Genomic DNA, 18,938 nt, shown 5'->3' with positions numbered 1-18,938 from the left:
TTTGTACCTGTGGCACATCTAAAAACTGCAGGACAGCAGAGGACTGGAGTTTGACACCCCTGGTCTAGATCAACGTTTCCCAACCCTGGTCCTCAAGGCTCTCTGTCCTACATGTTTTTTAGAGATTTCCCTGCTTTAACGTGCCTAATTCAACTGATTGCAGATCAGCAAATGCCTGTTAATTAGTCATTGATTGAAATCAGCTGGACTGAAGCAATGAAATACTTAAAACATGCAGCAGTGAGCCTTGAGGACCAGGGCTGGGAAACACCGACCAAGACAAACCACACAAGACTGTAAAAGGGAAAAAACACCAGATTCACCATGATTTTATCAGGTATGTTAATGGCAGCAGTGAATAAATAAATTCACCCAAATTCTTTGACTTATTTAAAACAATGATTTATAGCAAGTTGTATCAACTTTATGTGCGTATGAAGCCAACTATTCCAGATTCCTTGGGGTAAAAAAAGCTGAATGTCATCTGCATAGTAATAGAATATTTAAAACCAATTTTTTGATGTTTTATTTGATTTGTAAGAGTTAAATGAAGGAAAATTTTAAAGTTTTTATGCATCTGGAACACACTGAGTGGTCCAACTCGGGAACTACATTATTTAGACTCTTCAAATCTGGACTAGATTGTTGTATGCTAATAGCATTTTGGTTTGTTTAGCCTTTATTTGATTTGTAAAAGTTTAATAAAGTACTTGAAGCTTTTTATGCACCTAGAACTAGTCCACAACACTTGCACTCTTTAAAAACTTTGCTCAATTTTTCTAATAGTTTGTTTTAAAACAATTATTTGATTTGTGAAATTTAAATAAATGGCATTTTTTAATTTTTGTTTCACACTAGAACTGGCCCAACTCAGGAACTACATGACTTGGTCTTCAAATCATAACTAGGTTGTTGCACACTGATGGCAGAATACATAAAACCCAGTTCCAGTGTGCAGTCCAAGCAGTTTGCAGGCCACATGTTGTGCGAATATGATCGAGCCTTGCGCTCTAAAGTTCAGCGGGTTGTTCGTGGCGGTGGGGGCGGACACTGACACGGCAGGACTCTCCTCTGCTGTCCTGCGGTAACATTGTTGTGGAACGACGTCACACCTCGAAAATGAAGGCACGGAGGCAGCCATTACTGGAGCTTCTCTAATTATTTTATTCCAAATAAATACTCACGGAAAACTCACATGGCAAGAGCTACAAGTCAGATGGTAAGTGTTGAAACTTCCCGAGAGTGGGTCTTCGAAGCCGGTGCGCGGATTGTGGCGTGTAGCAGCTGGATCAGAAGAAGTAGTTATCTGCGGCCTTCGTCTATAAAACATCGCTGTGACTCACTAGCATCGTTAGCATCGCAGGGTTTAAGCTATCTGAGGCTTTCCGGCTTTTGGATTAGTCCATGACGACCTGCTTTTTAACTACCTCTGAAGTGGATAATAACTGAAGAGTGTATAATGGTGTGTTTTGAAACTGTATAGGATTATTCCCCCCTGTTCGGGAATGGACGGCTAGTGTTGGCGTTGGTTCGCGCTTTCGACCGATACTCCAGTTGCTAGCAAGCTAAAGTTAGCTTTAGTGCGTTCAACCTTTCTCTAGAAGGTGCTATATTTGTGTCAATTTCGTGGTTTTCGATTTACACTTTTAAAGGTTCAACAGAACAGCCTACACAAGTGACACAAAGCGCGTTGAGAACCAGTATCTGAACACAGCAGATGGGTTTGAAGTTGTTTGCTATGCTAAGCTAGTTAACTGTTAGCATCAAGTTTGTAACTTGCTGTCAATGATGGCCGGTGCTTTGCCGAAAAAAGCGCCCCAGTTGTTCAAAGTATCACCGTGATGGGAAGAGCCTTTAAATACAGCTAGAATCACAAGTTGGATAAAGTTGGACATGTCAGTTTGAATTGTTTATGTTCGTATACATTAGGAACACCATCCTCTACCATTATTTACAGCTTCATGTGCACGCAGTCATTTTTATGACATGCAAGGGGCGCTTTTCTGTAGAGCTGCTGGCGTTTTCCAAAGAACATCGGCTTTATTTGATAAGATAAGCAAATGCTAATGCTAGCCTGCTAGCAGGGCTTGGTTAGCATGGAAAGTTCGCACAGACGAGTTGTTACCAAAGTACACATGGTTGGGAAAATGTTGGTTCACGGCTGTATACCAGCCATTATGTTGACTGACTCAGTAACAGTCTGTAGGTTATTTCACGGACAGTTGGCAATAATGGAGTCAAGTCCGGAATGGGCAGCTAAAGGCCACACCTTGCTTTTAAATGAAGAGAAGCTAACCGAGCTAAAAGCTAAAAAAAACCCAAAACTAATAGTTGCATTTGGTCCGCATGTTCCGAATAACTGCCGTTGAAACAAACGGCAGGTATAGAGGTCAAAGCGCTAAATGCGACCGTGTTGGGTTCATGTCGGTTGGTGGGTTTCACTTTTTGTTTCATTTATTTTTTTAAATATAAAATCATTTATAGAGTTTGGTGTGTTGTAAGCTGCTGCTGCTGCTCTATGGAGAGACCTTGACATCGGGTGGGACCACCAGGCCAGGAAGCGGCTCCTTGGTTATTTATCAACACCAGACTTTGTCCCCCTAATATACCAGGGAGAAGTTTGTAATATTATACCCAGAATGTGAACAGTTCTTTTTTTTTATATATACTGATCTGAATCGGTTCTCCGATACATGGGGTTTTGAATGTCATTGACTTTAAACTCCTGTTTGACTAATAATTATATTGTATTTGGAGCACAAGTTCATAAATTATGAGGTGTTTTAGTTTAAAACTTTAATTCCATTTCAGTTGCATGTTAAAAACCATCAAGTTGCTAAAATTTTACCAGATTGGTTCTGGATCGCAGTTTAGGGTACAATATAAAATTAAAACATTACATAAATATCTGCATTTATCCATCTAACCATCCATCTTTATCCATTTATCTCCTAATTTTGATGCTTTTATTTAATGGAAGAAAATACTTTTTTTTTTGTTGTTGTTGATCGTTGATCAGAACTGATATCTGGTTTAATTTATCAACCTAAAGTCAGATTATTTAAATTAATCTTCAGAGGCTTTTATGGCGCTACAATTCAACTTTTATTACTTTATATTTACTTGGGCTGCAATAAATCAGAACATTAAATTGAGATGAAACCTGACAAATTTTACAGAATAAATTATTGGGGTAAATGATGATATTGTCATGTTGAAACAATTTATTGATGAGTTCACCCTCCAATAAACCACCGGTTTTGTACAGAATTGGAAGAAGTTTTAAATAACCAAAATAAGTTTTGATTTCTTGAGACGTGTTAAATGTTTCATCCAGACTATTTTAACAAAACTTGGTACAGATTTTGATGTGTGCAGAACTGTTTAACATTTTTAATTACATTGAAAAGAGAGATTACTAGTTATGTGTCAAATTAATTGCATGATAAATTAAAATTGACTCAATAATTTACATTTGCATGATTTATTTGTCTTTTTCTACCATAAACTGGATGATAAAAGTTCAGTCGGGTGTTTTGGTCTCAATTCAACCTTTTTAAATGACAACTTTGTTTACAGAAACTTAATTTGTCATCTTTTATATTTAAATGTCTTCCAGTGTTAAATGTTATTGATATTTGAGAATGTGTTTATTAATTACTGTTGTCTCAACTCGATATTATCACTTATCGCAATAATTTCTGAGACGGTTTCTTTCAGGAAAATTGTTATGGTGACGGGCTTTTGTTTTGAAGTGAATAAATTATGAAACCCAGGAAGTTCTACAGTAGGACATGCAGGCGTCCAGCTGATGGGATGTTTTCTGTTGTTCCAGTATGATGTTGTGCCCATTCAGCCCAACGTTGCCATCTGTTCCTGCTCACATCCATCAATGGCCAGAAACCACCCTGACTCCTGTTCGCCACTCGCCATCCCGAGCACAAGCAGCAGTCACTGCCCCAACATGGAGGGCTCATCCCCGCAGCCCTGCGCCGTAGGAGCGCCCGGCGGCTCCCAGAGCGCCGACGGCCGCGCGCAGCCGGCCGCCCAGACGCCGCAGCCGCGCAAGAAGAAGCCCGAGGACTTCAAGTTTGGCAAGATTCTGGGAGAGGGCTCCTTCTCGACGGTATGGCAGCTGAATTCCTGCCTCTGTTTTTAGGGTAGATGTTGCTACATGCTAGCATTCTTTTGATGAGTCATCCTCAGTTCATCTGAGGTGAAAGCAAAAAGATGTTTTATTTTTTTAACTCTTTGGTTGGTGCAGCTGTTAAAGCTGCAGAGTAACTTTTATTGCAAATATGTTTTTACATATTTGTTAAAACTGTCATGATAGTTTATGGGCAATCTCTGAAAAGATCGATCTCCTCTCTGGGCTACGATTGCTGTCTGAACAAATGCATCAAAAACAACCAATCAGAGCCAGGAGGCGGGGCTTAGCATTATCAATCATGCTTGCGTACTAAGTATGCTAATGTCAACTGCCATGCTAGCTATCATTAGCATTCACGACATTATCTGCTATGCTGCAGCTAGCATGGAATACTAATTTGGTTAATAATTTGCTACCTTTCAGCTATAGCATGGCAATATTACAATTTATCACAATCATTTCTGGTGGAATTCATCATCCAGCAAAATTTATCAACCTACTGGTTGCTAGAATGCTAACGGCTATAGCTAATTATTAACCAAATGTTAGCATTTTCTGCTGTGCTGCAGTTGGCATATAATGTTAGCTACAGCATAGCATGTCATGAATGCTGAGGCTGGTTGGCATGATGGCGGATAAAGTGTTACTGTTATGAGTACATGAGGTTGATTGACGGCACCAAGACCCGCCTCCTGGCTCTGATTGGCTGTTTGTAGTTGGCATTGGGAGAAGGAGTCTCATACCAAACTGACATTTTCAACAAATACTTAAAATATACATTTTTATAGAACTTACAAACTGTAACTTTGATGGGTTTTTAATGTTTTCCTTGTTTTTCATGTTTCTCAGGTTGTTCTTGCAAAAGAGTTGGCCACAGGGAAAGAATATGCAAGTTAGTAACGCAACCATTAACTGAATGTTAACCTTCTAGTGAAAATGTGTTTTAAATATTTCTTCTTTTGTCTTTCCACCAGTTAAGATTTTAGAGAAGCGCCACATTATGAAGGAGAACAAAGTCCAGTACGTGAAAAGAGAACGAGATTTGATGTCAAATCTTGATCACCCGTTCTTTGTAAAGCTCTACTTCACATTTCAAGACGATGAGAAGTTGTGTATCCTTTCATTGGCTGCCGGATCGTCTTCAGACGCACGTCGCTCTTTCTGGTGCTGCTTTAAAAGCATTCTGAATATTTTTCTTTCTTCAACGGTCAGTTAATATTTATGTTGGGAACAGAGGTGATGTCACACTGTGTGAGAAGTGAGTCACTGTAAAGCTGACTTTATGATTGTAAAATGACCAGTTCTGGAGCTTATAGTAACAGTGAGTGTGGTTGGTTTTAGTTATTGTGTATTTGCTCCCTTGGTAACCAAACTCTGGGGTTTCCAGAAGGATAAAACTGCAACATTCAGCCTTCCTGTTATCTGTTGAAGTCATTTTTAAAGCACTCTTTGTTCTTCATCCAACTTCCTCCTTAAACATTTCACTGACCCTGAATTTAGTAATTGATAATTTCCTGGAGAATACTTCAATTAAGCCAAAACTTCAAAGAATATGTACGCTTTGCACTCAAAATTAAGAAAGTTGGTTTGTAAATATGTTCTGCCTAGAAAGTAGCATAGTTTAAGCTTCTTCTGCTTCATTTATATATTAAAAAACTTGTTCTATAAAATTATTAATCGCTTAATCTAAAAAATAATCCCCAGATTGGCCTTATTGCTATTGAGTCGAGAAGAAAGGATTGAGATTTTGATAGTTTTTTTTTTTTTTTTTAAGCCGACTAATAATCTGGTATTAAAATTATTCTTAGCTGCAGATTTGGAAATTGGGACAAATTTACTAACTTTGAGTCGTCTTCCCTCAGTTAAACCATCCGTACTGAAGAGGGTTGTTGGTAGCAAACGGATAAGAGCGCCACCATTTAAACTTTAAGAAAATTTACCAACTTTAAGGAACTTAAAGTTAAATTTCAAACGAGTCATCTTTTCTCAGTTAAACCATCCGTACTGAAGAGGGTTGTTGTTGGTACGACATGGTGGCTCTTGGTTTTGTTGATCAGAAAGTTGTTTTTATTCCATTGGCATCAAGATTTCTCTGGATTTTCTGCCGTTTGCTTCACCTGCTCAGATGTTTAGTTTTCCTTAACAGACGTTTTCATAGATTTTGGTCTTAGCTACGCCAAGAACGGCGAACTGCTAAAATACATCCGCAAAATTGGTTCGTTTGATGAGACCTGTACACGGTTCTACTCGGCCGAAATAGTTTGTGCTCTAGAATATTTACACAAAAAGGGGATAATTCACAGGTAAGGATCCGCACCTTTGCTCTCTGCTGGCATTTCACTCTGTACGTTTCTTTTATTGTTTTATTTTTATTTCAGAGATTTGAAACCAGAAAATATTCTTTTGAACGAGGAGATGCACATCCAGATAACAGATTTTGGAACGGCGAAGCAGTTATCATCTGACAGTAAACAAGGTAAAACCAAACGGCTGAGTTTGTTTCGACTCCTGCAGAATGAATCAAAACGCATTTCATACATTGACCAACGTGTTCGTACTGCATATCCATCAAAAGGTGTTTAAATTTTCCAAATCAACAACGCCCAGTTCAAGCTCTGACAAGCTAAATGGAAATGAAACATGGCTAGATACTAAACACTAACCCTTCAAAATAAAGGCCAAACTTTGCTCAGTTACGCCTGTCAAATGAGTGATTACAGAAACATTAATTTTATTTGTTTTGGGTATTTATTGGACTTTTAGAGGGAAAGCTTACATTTTTATGCTATTATTTGAAAATGGTTTCAACAACAATATAACTTGATTGCAATCATTACTGGGACGGTTAACCATCCAGTAAATGTAGCACTTTGTGTAAAACTCTTTGAATTAATTTGAGTTTTTAATTACATGAAGCCAAAAACGTAAATTCAGCCCCATCTCTGCTATTTGTGGTCATAATCTGTGTTATAGTAAATATTCCCACTTGGCTCCAGTAATCAATTCTCCCTGCGTCACAATAAACGGATTCCTGACTGGTTTTGGATTTTGTCTCCTGGACATTCGTTTCATTATTTTAAACAATAAAATGTTTGTTTTGAATCGTTTTTGGCAGTAAAAAATAAAAATTTTACAGTTCCCCGACCAAACATCCACATGTTGTATCTGCATGAAGTAGTTTCTTTTAGTGCATTTAAAAGAATGATGGTTATAATAAGCTTACTGCCTTGAAAGATGAAATCGGGTTTCCAGAAAAGGAAAAATCAAGACTAAAACAACGTTGATTTGTTTTGGGTGGTGTGTGATTATCAACCTGATGGTGTCGCTAGCTTCATAGAAAAGGTTTCAAAGTCGGCATTTAACGATTGGTTTTTTTGTTTTGTTTTAAATACCTGGAAAAACTGCCAAACTTTCCTGTTTCCTCTTCACATTTTGTTTTCGAGGAAGCCATAAAACTGCGGTTAAATCTCAAAACGTTAAACTGCAGTTTGAGTTACCCGGCAGGTCGTTGCTAGGCAACCAGAGTGAGTTGATTAAACCAACCTAGCTTAGCTGGCAAAGTGAGTTTGAGTGGCTAAATGCATTTTATTTATTTTTTTGCTTGAATCGTGTGTAAATGACGAGTGATTTTAGTGGTGGTATGGCTGTGTTTATGTGCGTTTTCTGAGTTTGATGCCGTTCTGGGCGCACGCCTGCAGATTAGCCACCTGGCTAACCTGCTCCTGCTAATGGGCTGAATGCATCTTGTTGGGTTTTTTTTCTTGTATGTTTACTGCTGGTTTCATATTCTCTAGACCAGCATTTAATCAGTGAAGGAAAATGTTCAGCAGGATATTAATATGTAATTTGTCCCTATACCTTTCACTGCATTTAACACCAGATGAGTCAGAGATAGCAGCAGCCCCAATTCCCCACACTGGTGTAACTCCTCCTCCCTGTTCCAGTGAAGGAGGTGAGCTGCTCTGCTACTGACGGCATCAGTGCAGGGAGTTCATTTACAAATGTGTGCAAAAAACAAACCATCTTTTTCATCGTCTTTGTTGTTTCTGCCAGTAGTAACACCTGGATGTTGATCATGTGACGCGTTGGTAACAATGTTTTCCAACATGCATCCATTTGGATATCGCTGAAAAATCAACTCCAAACGCAGAAACTTCCTATCAAACACTGTCAGAATTGCCGTATTTATTTTTGTAATTTCAATTAGCAGTTTTGTGGTTAATGGAAACGCAGCATCTGTCTCTCTTAACCCTTTGCAGTGACGTAACTTAACCACACGATGGAGTATTGAACAGAGCGACTCCGGTTGTTTTTGCTAATATAGCCATATCTTGTTCAAACGGAGCTATTCTGTCTGTGGAAGTAGCGCACCTAGTTGGGCTCATAATTAGCGGTATTAGCTAGCTTAGGAACTGACCCAGACCTTGTCCTTAGGTGAAATCTGCCTGAATTCACACATCAGGATTTATCTCAGTGTGAGAAACGGCGTTTTCCCCGACACCACAGCAGATTTAAACGCATACAAACGTCTAGATGCTAACCAGTTTTGTTCATGCTAGGCTACATGATAGAAGCATTTTCTCCATGGTTTCTAATGATTAGCTGGGTACCTTCTCCATAATGCTATCCAGCCAAGTCTCTTGTCCTCATCAGGTTAACCATAAAATTACAAATTTGGTTTACAATCCGTCTGTTTGTCGAGAAACTTCCGTCCATTTTTAGTCTGAAATCTACTAAATAAAAACGACGTTAAGCAACCAGATGTTTTCTGACAAGGTTCACGAATAAGATGTTTTGACGCGACATCATGGCGGAGTGAGCCGCTTCTTGAAGAATGTTACGGCAGTTGCAAAAGCTCAGCAAGACATTACTAAAATGGCGAAGGCTACTCGATAGCTCCTGGCTACCTCTAAATGTGGTGAGCCAGCCAGGAGTTACTGAGCGGCTGGTTAAGTTTCTGTCTGAACTGGAGGTTTGGAAACGGCGAGTATCCCACCTTAGCCTGCATGTAAGTTACAGACGGTATTAAAATATCCAGTTTGATCCTTTTGACTGGGTTAAAGTGTGAAATATCATCACTGATCTGGACACTAGACTAAAATAACAGCACTGTTATTTTAAAGTTTGGGTCTATTGGTGAGGAGAATCCAGTTTGTGTGCCAACTGCATATTAAGAAATATACCAGAGGTTTTACATCTGAGGAAAAATTAGATAAGACGCCTGAACACGACGTTTGCTGCCACTTCTAACTTGTCTCTAAATGCGATTACAAAGCGTTTTTGGAGAAGTTCACCTCGCTTTAGACGCGTATTGGCTGGGGAGAAAGCTTTCAGGAAACTAAAACTATGGCTATACAAGCTGTTGTTCATACAAATGTTTTTTTGCAGCGAGAGCAAACTCCTTTGTTGGGACGGCGCAGTACGTGTCTCCAGAGCTGCTAACAGAAAAATCGGCCTGCAAGAGGTGCTTTTCAAAAATATAATTTTATTCTTTTCAGATTTTAAGACTTTCTTGCTTAAATATATTTTGTTTTATGTGCAGCTCTGACCTGTGGGCTTTGGGGTGTATTATCTATCAGCTGGTGGCTGGTTTACCACCGTTCAGAGCTGGGTAAGAACCCTTTGGATATTTAATATTCATTTTGTTACTTTTTAAAATGCAACCTGCTGTTTGAAAGGATGCATCGCTTACTGATTTTTTTATTTTGTCTGAAAAGTTGCTTAATATGACAAATAACTCTTGAAACTCGAACCAGTTGATCCAGATTGGTTTCCAGTTGGACCACATCCGTTTGGTGAACGTACCAGTTGGCTTAGAGGGAATTTACACTGCAAAAAGTCATACCAGTCACTTTTGGTCTAGTTTTTAGTTCAAAATATCTTCGTACACTTTAAATAAGGGAACCAATTTAAAAGTAGGAGCTTGTTTTTAGTCAATTCTTTTAATATTGATAAAATACTAGTTCCACTAGCAGATTATTTAACATATAATATGGGGAAAATGTGTTATAAATAAAATAATCTGCTGGTGGAACTTGTAATTTTTCATTAATATTTGGACTTAAAATGAGCTCCTATCTTGCTGAAACAAAACTTTTGAATTAGTTTTGTCTTGATGTGTATTGAGATTTTCACTAGAAACTACTCTAAAAATACTTGGTGAGTTTTTACAGTGTAGGGCCTCTGCTACATAATGTGTTGCACTTAAAAAAATTTTTTATCTGATTTGAAAATTTATGTATTATAAGTGTGGTGATGGTAAAACAAGAGCTAAGAAAGGAAACTTGTTTTTTTTTATTTTTCTGTCACAGAAACGAGTACCTAATATTCCAGAAAATAATAAAGCTGGAGTACGAGTTCCCAGAAAAATTCTTCCCCAAAGCCAAGGATCTAGTTGAGCAACTTCTGGTGAGTCGTCAGTCCAAGCAGCATCTTTGGGTGAAATTCAGATCCAGTCTGGTTGCAGGACGGTTTGTTTCAGTATTCTCTGCGCCCTCCCTTCAGTCACTGGACCCATCCAAGCGGCTCGGTTGTGAAGAGATGGGAGGGTACGACCCGCTGAGGCAGCATCCCTTCTTCGACACCATTTCCTGGAGTGACTTGCACCTGCAGACGCCCCCAAAGCTCACGCCTTACCTGCCAGCGATGTCTGAAGACGATGAGGACTGCTACGGGAATGTGAGTCGCCCAAAAAGCGTTTTTACATTTTTGTTCAAACTGTCACAATGTTAGTTTGACATGATCTATGGGGGGGGAAAGTAGCTTCTCTAGCTCCTCCCAGTGCTAAATGGAAACAACCAATCAGAGCCAGGAGGCGGGTCTTAGCACCTACTACAGCGTCTTCCTGTTAGCATAGCCTTTCATGAATGCTAGGCTAGTTAGCATAGCCACCAATAACTGTTTTCCTGTAACAGCAAGTTGTTTCTCTGTATTTAGCATGTTTAGCAGCACATTCAGAAGGTTGGTTGACGGTGCTAAGCCCCTCCTCCTGGTTCTGATTGGTTGTTTTTGGTGCATTTCTTCAGAGCAGTAGAAGCTCAGGGAGGTGCAGGAGGAACTTGATCTTTTTATTTCACATATTACCTAACGTCAGGATTTGAGAGAAGCCTAAAAGAATATTTTAAAAGTTACATACTGCAGCTTTAAAAGGACTTAATTTTTTCAAAAATATATATATATTTATCTTTTAAAAAGTATATTTAATGGGACATTTATTACATCTACATTTTCTTTACAACAGTTACTGATTTATTTTTTATTTTGGCCCTCCATACGTCCCTGAGGTCTCATTCTGATGAATCTGTAAATCATCTTTCGACCATCCATTTGGCATCTCGCGAGCACCCTGTGGGCCCTGACCCCTGTTTTGAGAACCCCTGTTGGAAAACATACTGAAGCCTCTGGATAACTCGCCAGCAGCTGAAGTTTGATTTGGTTTCTTTAACTGTGAATTTCAGTACGACGACCTCCTGAGCCAGTTCAGCAACATGCAGGTGGCGCCGTCGAGCTCGTCGCACTCCCTGTCGCCGCACGACTCGGCGCCGCCGCAGCGGTCCAGCAGCAACATCGAGCAGTACATCCATGACCTGGACAACAACTCGTTTGAGCTGGACCTGCTGTTCACCGAGGAAGAAAAGAAATTATTGCTGGACAAACAGACCAATGGGAACCCTTGGTAAGTTCTCTGTGCTTGAGGCTTTTATTTTGAAACGATTCAGTTAGTTGCGGTAACTGTGCTGAGATTTTCTGTCTCTCTGATTCTGCAGGCATCAGTTTGTGGAGAATAATCTGATCCTGAAGATGGGACCAGTGGATAAACGCAAGGTGTGTGAGATTCAATAAATGTCTGGCATAACTAACTGAATCACTCGTTTATTTAATAACTGCAGCACTGAAACGCACCAGCAGCTCCACATGTTGGGTCAAACGTCTAAAAACGACTTTAATCTGTTCAGTCGGCGCAATAAAAGCTCCAATTTAAAACAAACGGGTTGACTATGCTGGTCAAACACGTAAAAATAAAGTACAGCAAATATTCTTTCAATGGTTCGGTTCATTCAGGAATTCTAAATATATTGTAAAATAAATGGTAAAGCCTGATGAAACTTTGAAAAGGAGAAAATTTGCTAGGAAAAATTCTGAAATTTCTACCAATTTTTATTTTTTTTTTCTAGAAAATGTTTGAGATTAATCTCAAATTTTTTTTATTTTTATTTTTTGCAACTTCTCAAACTACAAATATTTTGATACCATCTTAATTTTCTAGAAAGTCTAAAACTCAAATTTTGTAAATTTTAGTTACTTTATTTTCTACTGGAGCTCAATACTTTCAATTCAAAACGCTTTATTGATCAAATAGGAACATTTTAATGTTGCATCTCATGAATTCAGGTTCTTCAGAGTTTTTGTAGATGGACGATTGGAGGCTGAAAGCATCAAAACCCGGAGCTGGACAATAAATCGATGACGATAAACGCACGTAATCAATATGTACAGTATCTGGTAGAATCGACTCTCTGGTTGCCTAGCAACAACCTGCCTGGTAAGGAGCGGTTTAAAGGTTGCCTAGCAACAGCCTTCTGGTAACTGGCAGCAGTTTAAAGTTTCCCCACTTTGGCTCTAAAGTGCTTAAAAATAAAAGACGTGGAGGGAAAGCTGGATAAAACGGGGAATGTTGCGCTCCAGTTTGGATGTGTAAAAAAATAAATAAATAAATAAAACTAACCAATGATTCCCGATATGGACTGATGTGAAACGAGGTGGTGGGGAAGTTTGTTGCTGAAATGTTTGGGCTCCTCCCTGCAGGGCCTGTTCGCCCGCCGGAGGCAGCTGCTGCTGACCGAAGGGCCTCACCTGTACTACGTGGATCCCGTCAACCGGGTCCTGAAGGGCGAGATCCCCTGGTCCTCCGAGCTGCGCCCCGAGGCCAAAAACTTCAAAACCTTCTTCGTTCACACGGTAACCGCCGATTGTTTCTGTTCCTGCTGGGATCCACTGCAGCTGGTGTCGACGTCGTAAATTAAAACGAATATCAGTAATTATCATTATCGGGATTTATCGTTTGTCTCTTTCTACCAAGAACGGGATGATAAAAACGTTCAACTAGAACAACCGTTTCATTTTGTCTTATTTTTTATATACTGTCTCCCCGTTCCACTGTTAAATCTTCATTAGGATTTAAAGTTTATTAAGCTTTGAAAATGTGTTCTTGCATTATTATGCCATTATGATTACATTACTTGAAAATGGTCTCAAAACAACATTAACTTCTGGGACAATTTATCGTCCAACAGAATGTTTTCCTTTTGTTCATCTTCAATAACCCTAATAATACACAATACAGTCTTTATTGGATTAATCAATCAGCTGTAATCCGTAGATTATTAAAATGTTTATTTTAGTGTCTTTGTCGACCTTCTGCATTATATTTGGTATTAAATTAACTTTTAGATTTGTCATTTTTGTCCATGTTGACTTAATAAATTAGCTGTTTTTGTTTCGGGTACATTTTCTAAGCTACAGAAAATTATTACAGATGGACGGATATGAAAGTTTGGGCCAATATTTATATTATGACAGAACTTACCAATATTTTATGAAAAACATGCAATTGATTACTAAAATAATTGTCTACAGCAGCTCTAATTCAACAATACTTTATTGATCCCAACAGAAATTTAATGTTGCAACTTGTATTGATTCAAACTTTTTAGTGACTTATTATAAATGGTGTTGATAGAAAAAATCTCCTGTAGCAGTCTGTATTCCAGTGAATTTGAAGAAGCTTCTGACTGAAGACTCTCTGGTATTTTTCCTAAAGAGTTTAAATTTGGTTGTTTTTTTTTTTTCTCGTGTTGCTGCAGCCGAACCGGACGTACTACCTGATGGACCCCAGCGGAAACGCTGACCGGTGGTGCAAGAAGATCCAGGAAGTGTGGAGAAAGATCTACCAGAGGCACCAAAACCCAGGCCTATAGGAGCACAATCTGAGGCCAATCACTGAGCAGAATAACGCCCTCTTTAGTGCCCTTCATCACCGCAACGTAAACAAACTCTTAGAGACGCTGGCATCTAGACCTCGTTTGTTTTCCTGAGTAGATCCATGGGGGGAAAATACAACTTTGGATTCAGGGTTGCTTTGCTTGTTCTTTGTGCTCTCTGTGAGGCTTCTGTTGCATTTTTTTCCATGTATGGATGATGAGACTTCCACCATTTTGTACATTCTGCTTCAGGTGGGGGTGAGTTTGGGGTTGGGGGGCGGAGCGAGTTTGGGTACTGCTAGGACTATCCTGAACGCACGGACTGGTTTCCTGCTTCAACGATGACACAGAATCTAGCTTTTATGAACCAGAGCCTGACAAGATATCTTTAATTAAAACCATATCCTAATCATACGTTATATGTGCGAGTTGTCGTAAAAGCCCGACTTTTAGTGCATTTACTCTCTAGCTGTGACGGATACTGTAAACTGATTCAGTCTCACTTAATCCCACATGTCCTCTTTATTTTTTATTTCCTCCGTTTATTCCCATGGTGTTGGAGTTTCAGTCTCTTGGTACTTGCAGTCCAATTAAAGCAGAGTGCTGGTCTGCAGTGAGACGTGGGTCTGAGTGAGCCTTCATAGCTGTTACTAAGGTTGTTTTTGTTTTTCTTCTATCGGGGCGGGTAAACATGCCACTAGCTTCTACTTCATCACCTGCTTCTCTTTCCTGCACGGCCAGTTTTGTTCCTATGGCTTCTCTCTTTTGGGCACTGGAGATGTAGTTTAAGTTAAAAAAAAAAAAAAGAAATGGGTATTTTTGACAGCATTTGCAACCTATAATTTGTTTTTGTACCATTTTTAGTGGTTTTCATGGCGTAAATTCCCGCTGGTTTTTAAATTTTGTTTTTATTAGAACGGCTCACCTTTACTGAAAATAAAATCTGATGTGCTGAACACAGGTATTCAGTGCATAGCAGTTTTTTTGTTTTTTTTTTTTTCGTTCCCCCCTCCACAGTTGGGGAAAATATTTTTTTACAGCATTGGCAACCTAAATGGTTGTTTTTGTACCATTGTGCTGGTTTTCATGGCATGAATTCAAGTAAATTTTTTTTTAAGGGTATTTTTGACAGCATTGGCAACCTTTAATTTGCCCCATTTTACTGGTTTTCGTGTTAATTCCCCCAAGTTCCTGTAGTTTAGTTTTTTGCTTATCTTGGTTTTGTCACACTGAAAAAAAAATTCCCCATTTGCTGAACACATAGAAATTCAACGCATAGACAGGTTTTTCCCCACACTGGAGATGTAGTTTAAAGAAAATAACGGTATTGTTGATGGCATTGGCAACACTTGCACAATGGGGTGTCTTGGATTAGTTTTGTACCACTTGATTTGCATTTGAGGTGTGAATTCCCCTAAATTCCTTTTATTTTTTTTTTGACAATTTTTAATCTTTACTGAAAATAAAGTCTTGTGTGCTGACCTCATACATATCTGTGCATAAGCAGTTTTTTTCCTTCACTTTGGGCACCAGAAATGTAGATTAAATTTAAAATGTGTGTGTATATATAATTTGTTTTTGACAGCTTTGGCAACCGTTACAATAATTGGATGTTTTGAATTTTGCTGGATTTTGTTGTTCCTCTAAATTCCCTGTTTTTTTTTCTGATAGGCTCATCTTTACTGAAAATAAATTCTCATGCCGACCAGATACTTTAATTTTTTTTTTTTTTAAAGAAACCAGTGGGGTTATTTTGACTGCATTGGCAACCTTTAATTTGTCCCATTTTACTGGTTTTCATGGTTAAAATCCTGTTTATTTTTTGTTGGCTGATCTTTACTGGAGGTAAAATCTCGTGCTGACCTCCCCATGCTGAACAGAGACACATTCACCTTCTATCACTCGGACGCAATCAGAAAAAGCTGTTGTCGGCGGACAAGATGGCTGCCTCAACGGGCTCTCTGCCCTTTTTATTATCTTTGATTTTATATTTCACTCGTTTTTGGCCCAATAGAAATTAAAGCGAATGATTTGATTTGTGCTCGTTAGTTTTTTTTTTTTTTTTTTTTTTTAGCAGTATGTTATCGTAAGGCTTTTATTTTTGACCTCGAGGTCGTTTGCGGAGGCCGCTCTTCCTTCAGCCGAGTGTGTGCAGTGAGTGGTTGGATGTCAGTTTAAGGAAATCCATCTGATCCAAATAAACCGATAAAATTGCTGTATCTGTCTGTAAAGTCGAGGGAAGGCCAGAAGAGTGTTTTTTATTTTATTTTTATTTTTTCTTGATCTAAAAAACGAATCTATTCTGAATCAAGTCGATGGCGGTCGGTTACATCGTGTATGAAACGCTCTACCTGGCTTGTAACTGACGAGAACTGTGATGTACAGATGATGTATTATTAAATCTGAAGCGAGTAATGCAATGATATTAGGATACAGTTTTTGTATTTTTATTCTTGTATAAGGTTATTGATGGCTATTGTTTTAGCCTATAGTTCATTCTGTGTTATTTAAATTCTAATATATGAATCATATTTGGATTGAAGTCATGTTCAGGGGCCATGTTGTGTATGTATTGAGATGTAAAGCCTTTGAATGTGAATAATTATTGTAAACTATAATATTTTACAGCTTTTTTTCTTACTATATCATACATTTTCTATTTGCTCAGTGACTTAATCATATTCTGATAATTTAATGATTCTGTTCATTCTCTCTCTGATTATTTGTGCGCTAGGTCAGTAGATGTTGAATGATGAATTTTCCACTTAATGCTTGGTAGTCCAGTGATTAAAGCATGTAGGGATTTAGGCATTCAAATGAAAGCCATGTGTCTTGTCTTCTGTTTAACAACCTTCGCCACGACGCTGAACTGCGTCCGGCGGAGACGACATCTCACGTTTCTGCAGCATGTAAATAAAGTACCGACCCATTATCTCTGCTTTGGTGTTAGTCTTTGTAAAACTGACTTGTTTTAGACTGTTAAAAGCATACCAAGATTTTTTTTTTTATCATAATTTATAGGCTCTTGTTGCCCAACATTTTTTTTTTTTTTTCCAGTGTAACAAAGATAATATAATTTAATTGTTCAGAAATGGTTGAATTTCAACATAAAAGCTTTAAGTTTTCAACTTATCGAAAAAAAAAACCTTTAATTTTGAGCTAGATGTCAGAAATGTTCTACAAAAAAATTTATATTTTTTTTCTTGGATTGTGGCACCTCTGGCATTCCATAGTGGAATTTGTTTTGGTGTGTTTAAATCCTTGTATACAGGATTTGATATCGAGTTTCATTGATTCTCAAATTGGTCTGAATTCTGACTGAATTAGAGGCTTTGCAAATGGACAAAAAGACGTAAACCTCTGCCAAAAAAATCTGAATTTTTTTTTAGATTAATCTCAAACTTTCTAGAAAGGTTTGGATGCTTCTTTGAAAAGTTGAATTGCTACAGAATAAATCGGAACAGTGGAGATTAATCTAAAATGTTTGTGCGATTGTGGCACGTTTGACATCCCGTACAGTGCAACCTGTTTTGTTTTTAAATCCTTCTAGACAGATCAGTTTAACCTCAGAAATTTAGTTTTTTTATTCTCTGTTACTCCTACAACCTGATTCCATTAAATATTGACGTCAATCTGTGCCGCCGTCACCATATTTACTGAAAATTGACCTCAAGCTGAGTTTGAATAGGAAGTCGGGCTTTTCTTGTTTTTGCATCATTATTCCCGCGATGGCGATGCAAATCAAGGCAGAATGCACACAAACGTCAAATGGCTTAAATGAATCCCTGCTTTCGATTCTCTGAATCTGAGTTAGTGACTCACTTATTCAAATTCTGATTTCTTTATTTAAAACTATTTGTTCATATGCAAAACTGGGTCACGATTCCGGTCCGACCCGGATAAAGGAGAGGGTTGGGGCTGAGACAAAAGAACGAGACGAGACTCAACTGGGGGAAAAAAGTTGATTTATAATTTTAAACATGAAGTGTTCTCATTTTTGTTTCTCAAAACCTTGGCTTCATTTATTAAAATTAAATATTGAGGCCATCATTGATATTTGCACTTTTTAAATTTATTGTAAATATTGTGTTTTTATTCACACACATGCAGTACATTTTTAATGACCCTACTCAGGTGAACATTTCTTTTAAACAATTATTTTTAATAACTACAGTATTTTCTTATTTTGTCTGTTTTTAATCTTTCTTACAGTTTAGTTAAAGGTAAACTTACTGTTGCCTGAATTTCACCACTATTGGTGTATTTCATATTGAGTTATTAATGTATTTAATAAATTTTGGATGACAAAAGTTACTTTTAATTGTTACAAAAGAGAAATTTAATCTCAGAAATCTCCTTTAGGTTTTGAAAAATAGTTTTAGTTCTGAGATTAAAGTCTGAATTCTACAATGGCAAAATGGGGTCATATATATATATATATATATATATATATATATATATATATATATATATATATATATATATATATATAATCAGATTTCTGGTAAACATTTAAGTTTCAAAAGTTGAAAAGTTTACACTATTGAAGCTCAGAAATGTCCACATTTCTTCTCAGAAATCAGATTAATCTAAAACAAAAAAAAAACTGACTTTTCTCAGGTAAATCTTTGTTTCAAACGTAGAAATTTCCTTGTTTTTTTCTCAAAAGAAAGGAAGAAATCTAGGAAAAAATTTCTAGCAAATTTTCTACTTTTCAAACTCAGAAATTTCCCAGTTTTTTTCTAGAATATTTCTGAGATTTTTGCCAAAAAGAAAAAAATAAATAAAAAATTTTCCTAACTACAATG

General features: G+C 37.8%; 1 protein-coding gene across 4 annotated transcripts; it reads left to right on the top strand.

Moving 5' to 3' along the window:
- The first annotated feature begins 194 nt into the window (after positions 1–194).
- Positions 195–17,062, top strand: pdpk1b (3-phosphoinositide dependent protein kinase 1b). 4 transcript variants are annotated; one of them, XM_008436326.3, is made up of 14 exons: positions 195–337; positions 3,836–4,126; positions 5,000–5,042; positions 5,125–5,262; positions 6,309–6,453; positions 6,529–6,626; positions 9,539–9,614; positions 9,693–9,761; positions 10,462–10,558; positions 10,655–10,828; positions 11,608–11,825; positions 11,917–11,974; positions 12,956–13,108; positions 14,014–17,062. In XM_008436326.3, exons 2-14 carry the CDS (start codon positions 3,893–3,895, stop codon positions 14,125–14,127), a joined length of 1,617 nt encoding a protein of 538 aa, XP_008434548.1. In that variant the 5' UTR covers positions 195–337; positions 3,836–3,892; the 3' UTR covers positions 14,128–17,062. The 4 variants fall into 4 exon arrangements, with proteins under 4 accessions (XP_008434548.1, XP_008434547.1, XP_081456448.1 ...); XM_008436325.3 differs by lacking the exon at positions 195–337 and adding an exon at positions 903–1,219; XM_081600322.1 differs by lacking the exon at positions 195–337 and adding an exon at positions 1,351–1,462.
- Positions 17,063–18,938: the final 1,876 nt, after the last annotated feature.

Source organism: Poecilia reticulata, chromosome 19 (assembly GCF_904066995.2).
Source record: "Poecilia reticulata chromosome 19, P_reticulata-male-v2, whole genome shotgun sequence".
NCBI classification, from domain to species: domain Eukaryota; kingdom Metazoa; phylum Chordata; class Actinopteri; order Cyprinodontiformes; family Poeciliidae; genus Poecilia; species Poecilia reticulata.
Note: the sequence above shows the minus strand (reverse complement) of the source record. Positions and strands in the feature narration are given on the sequence as shown.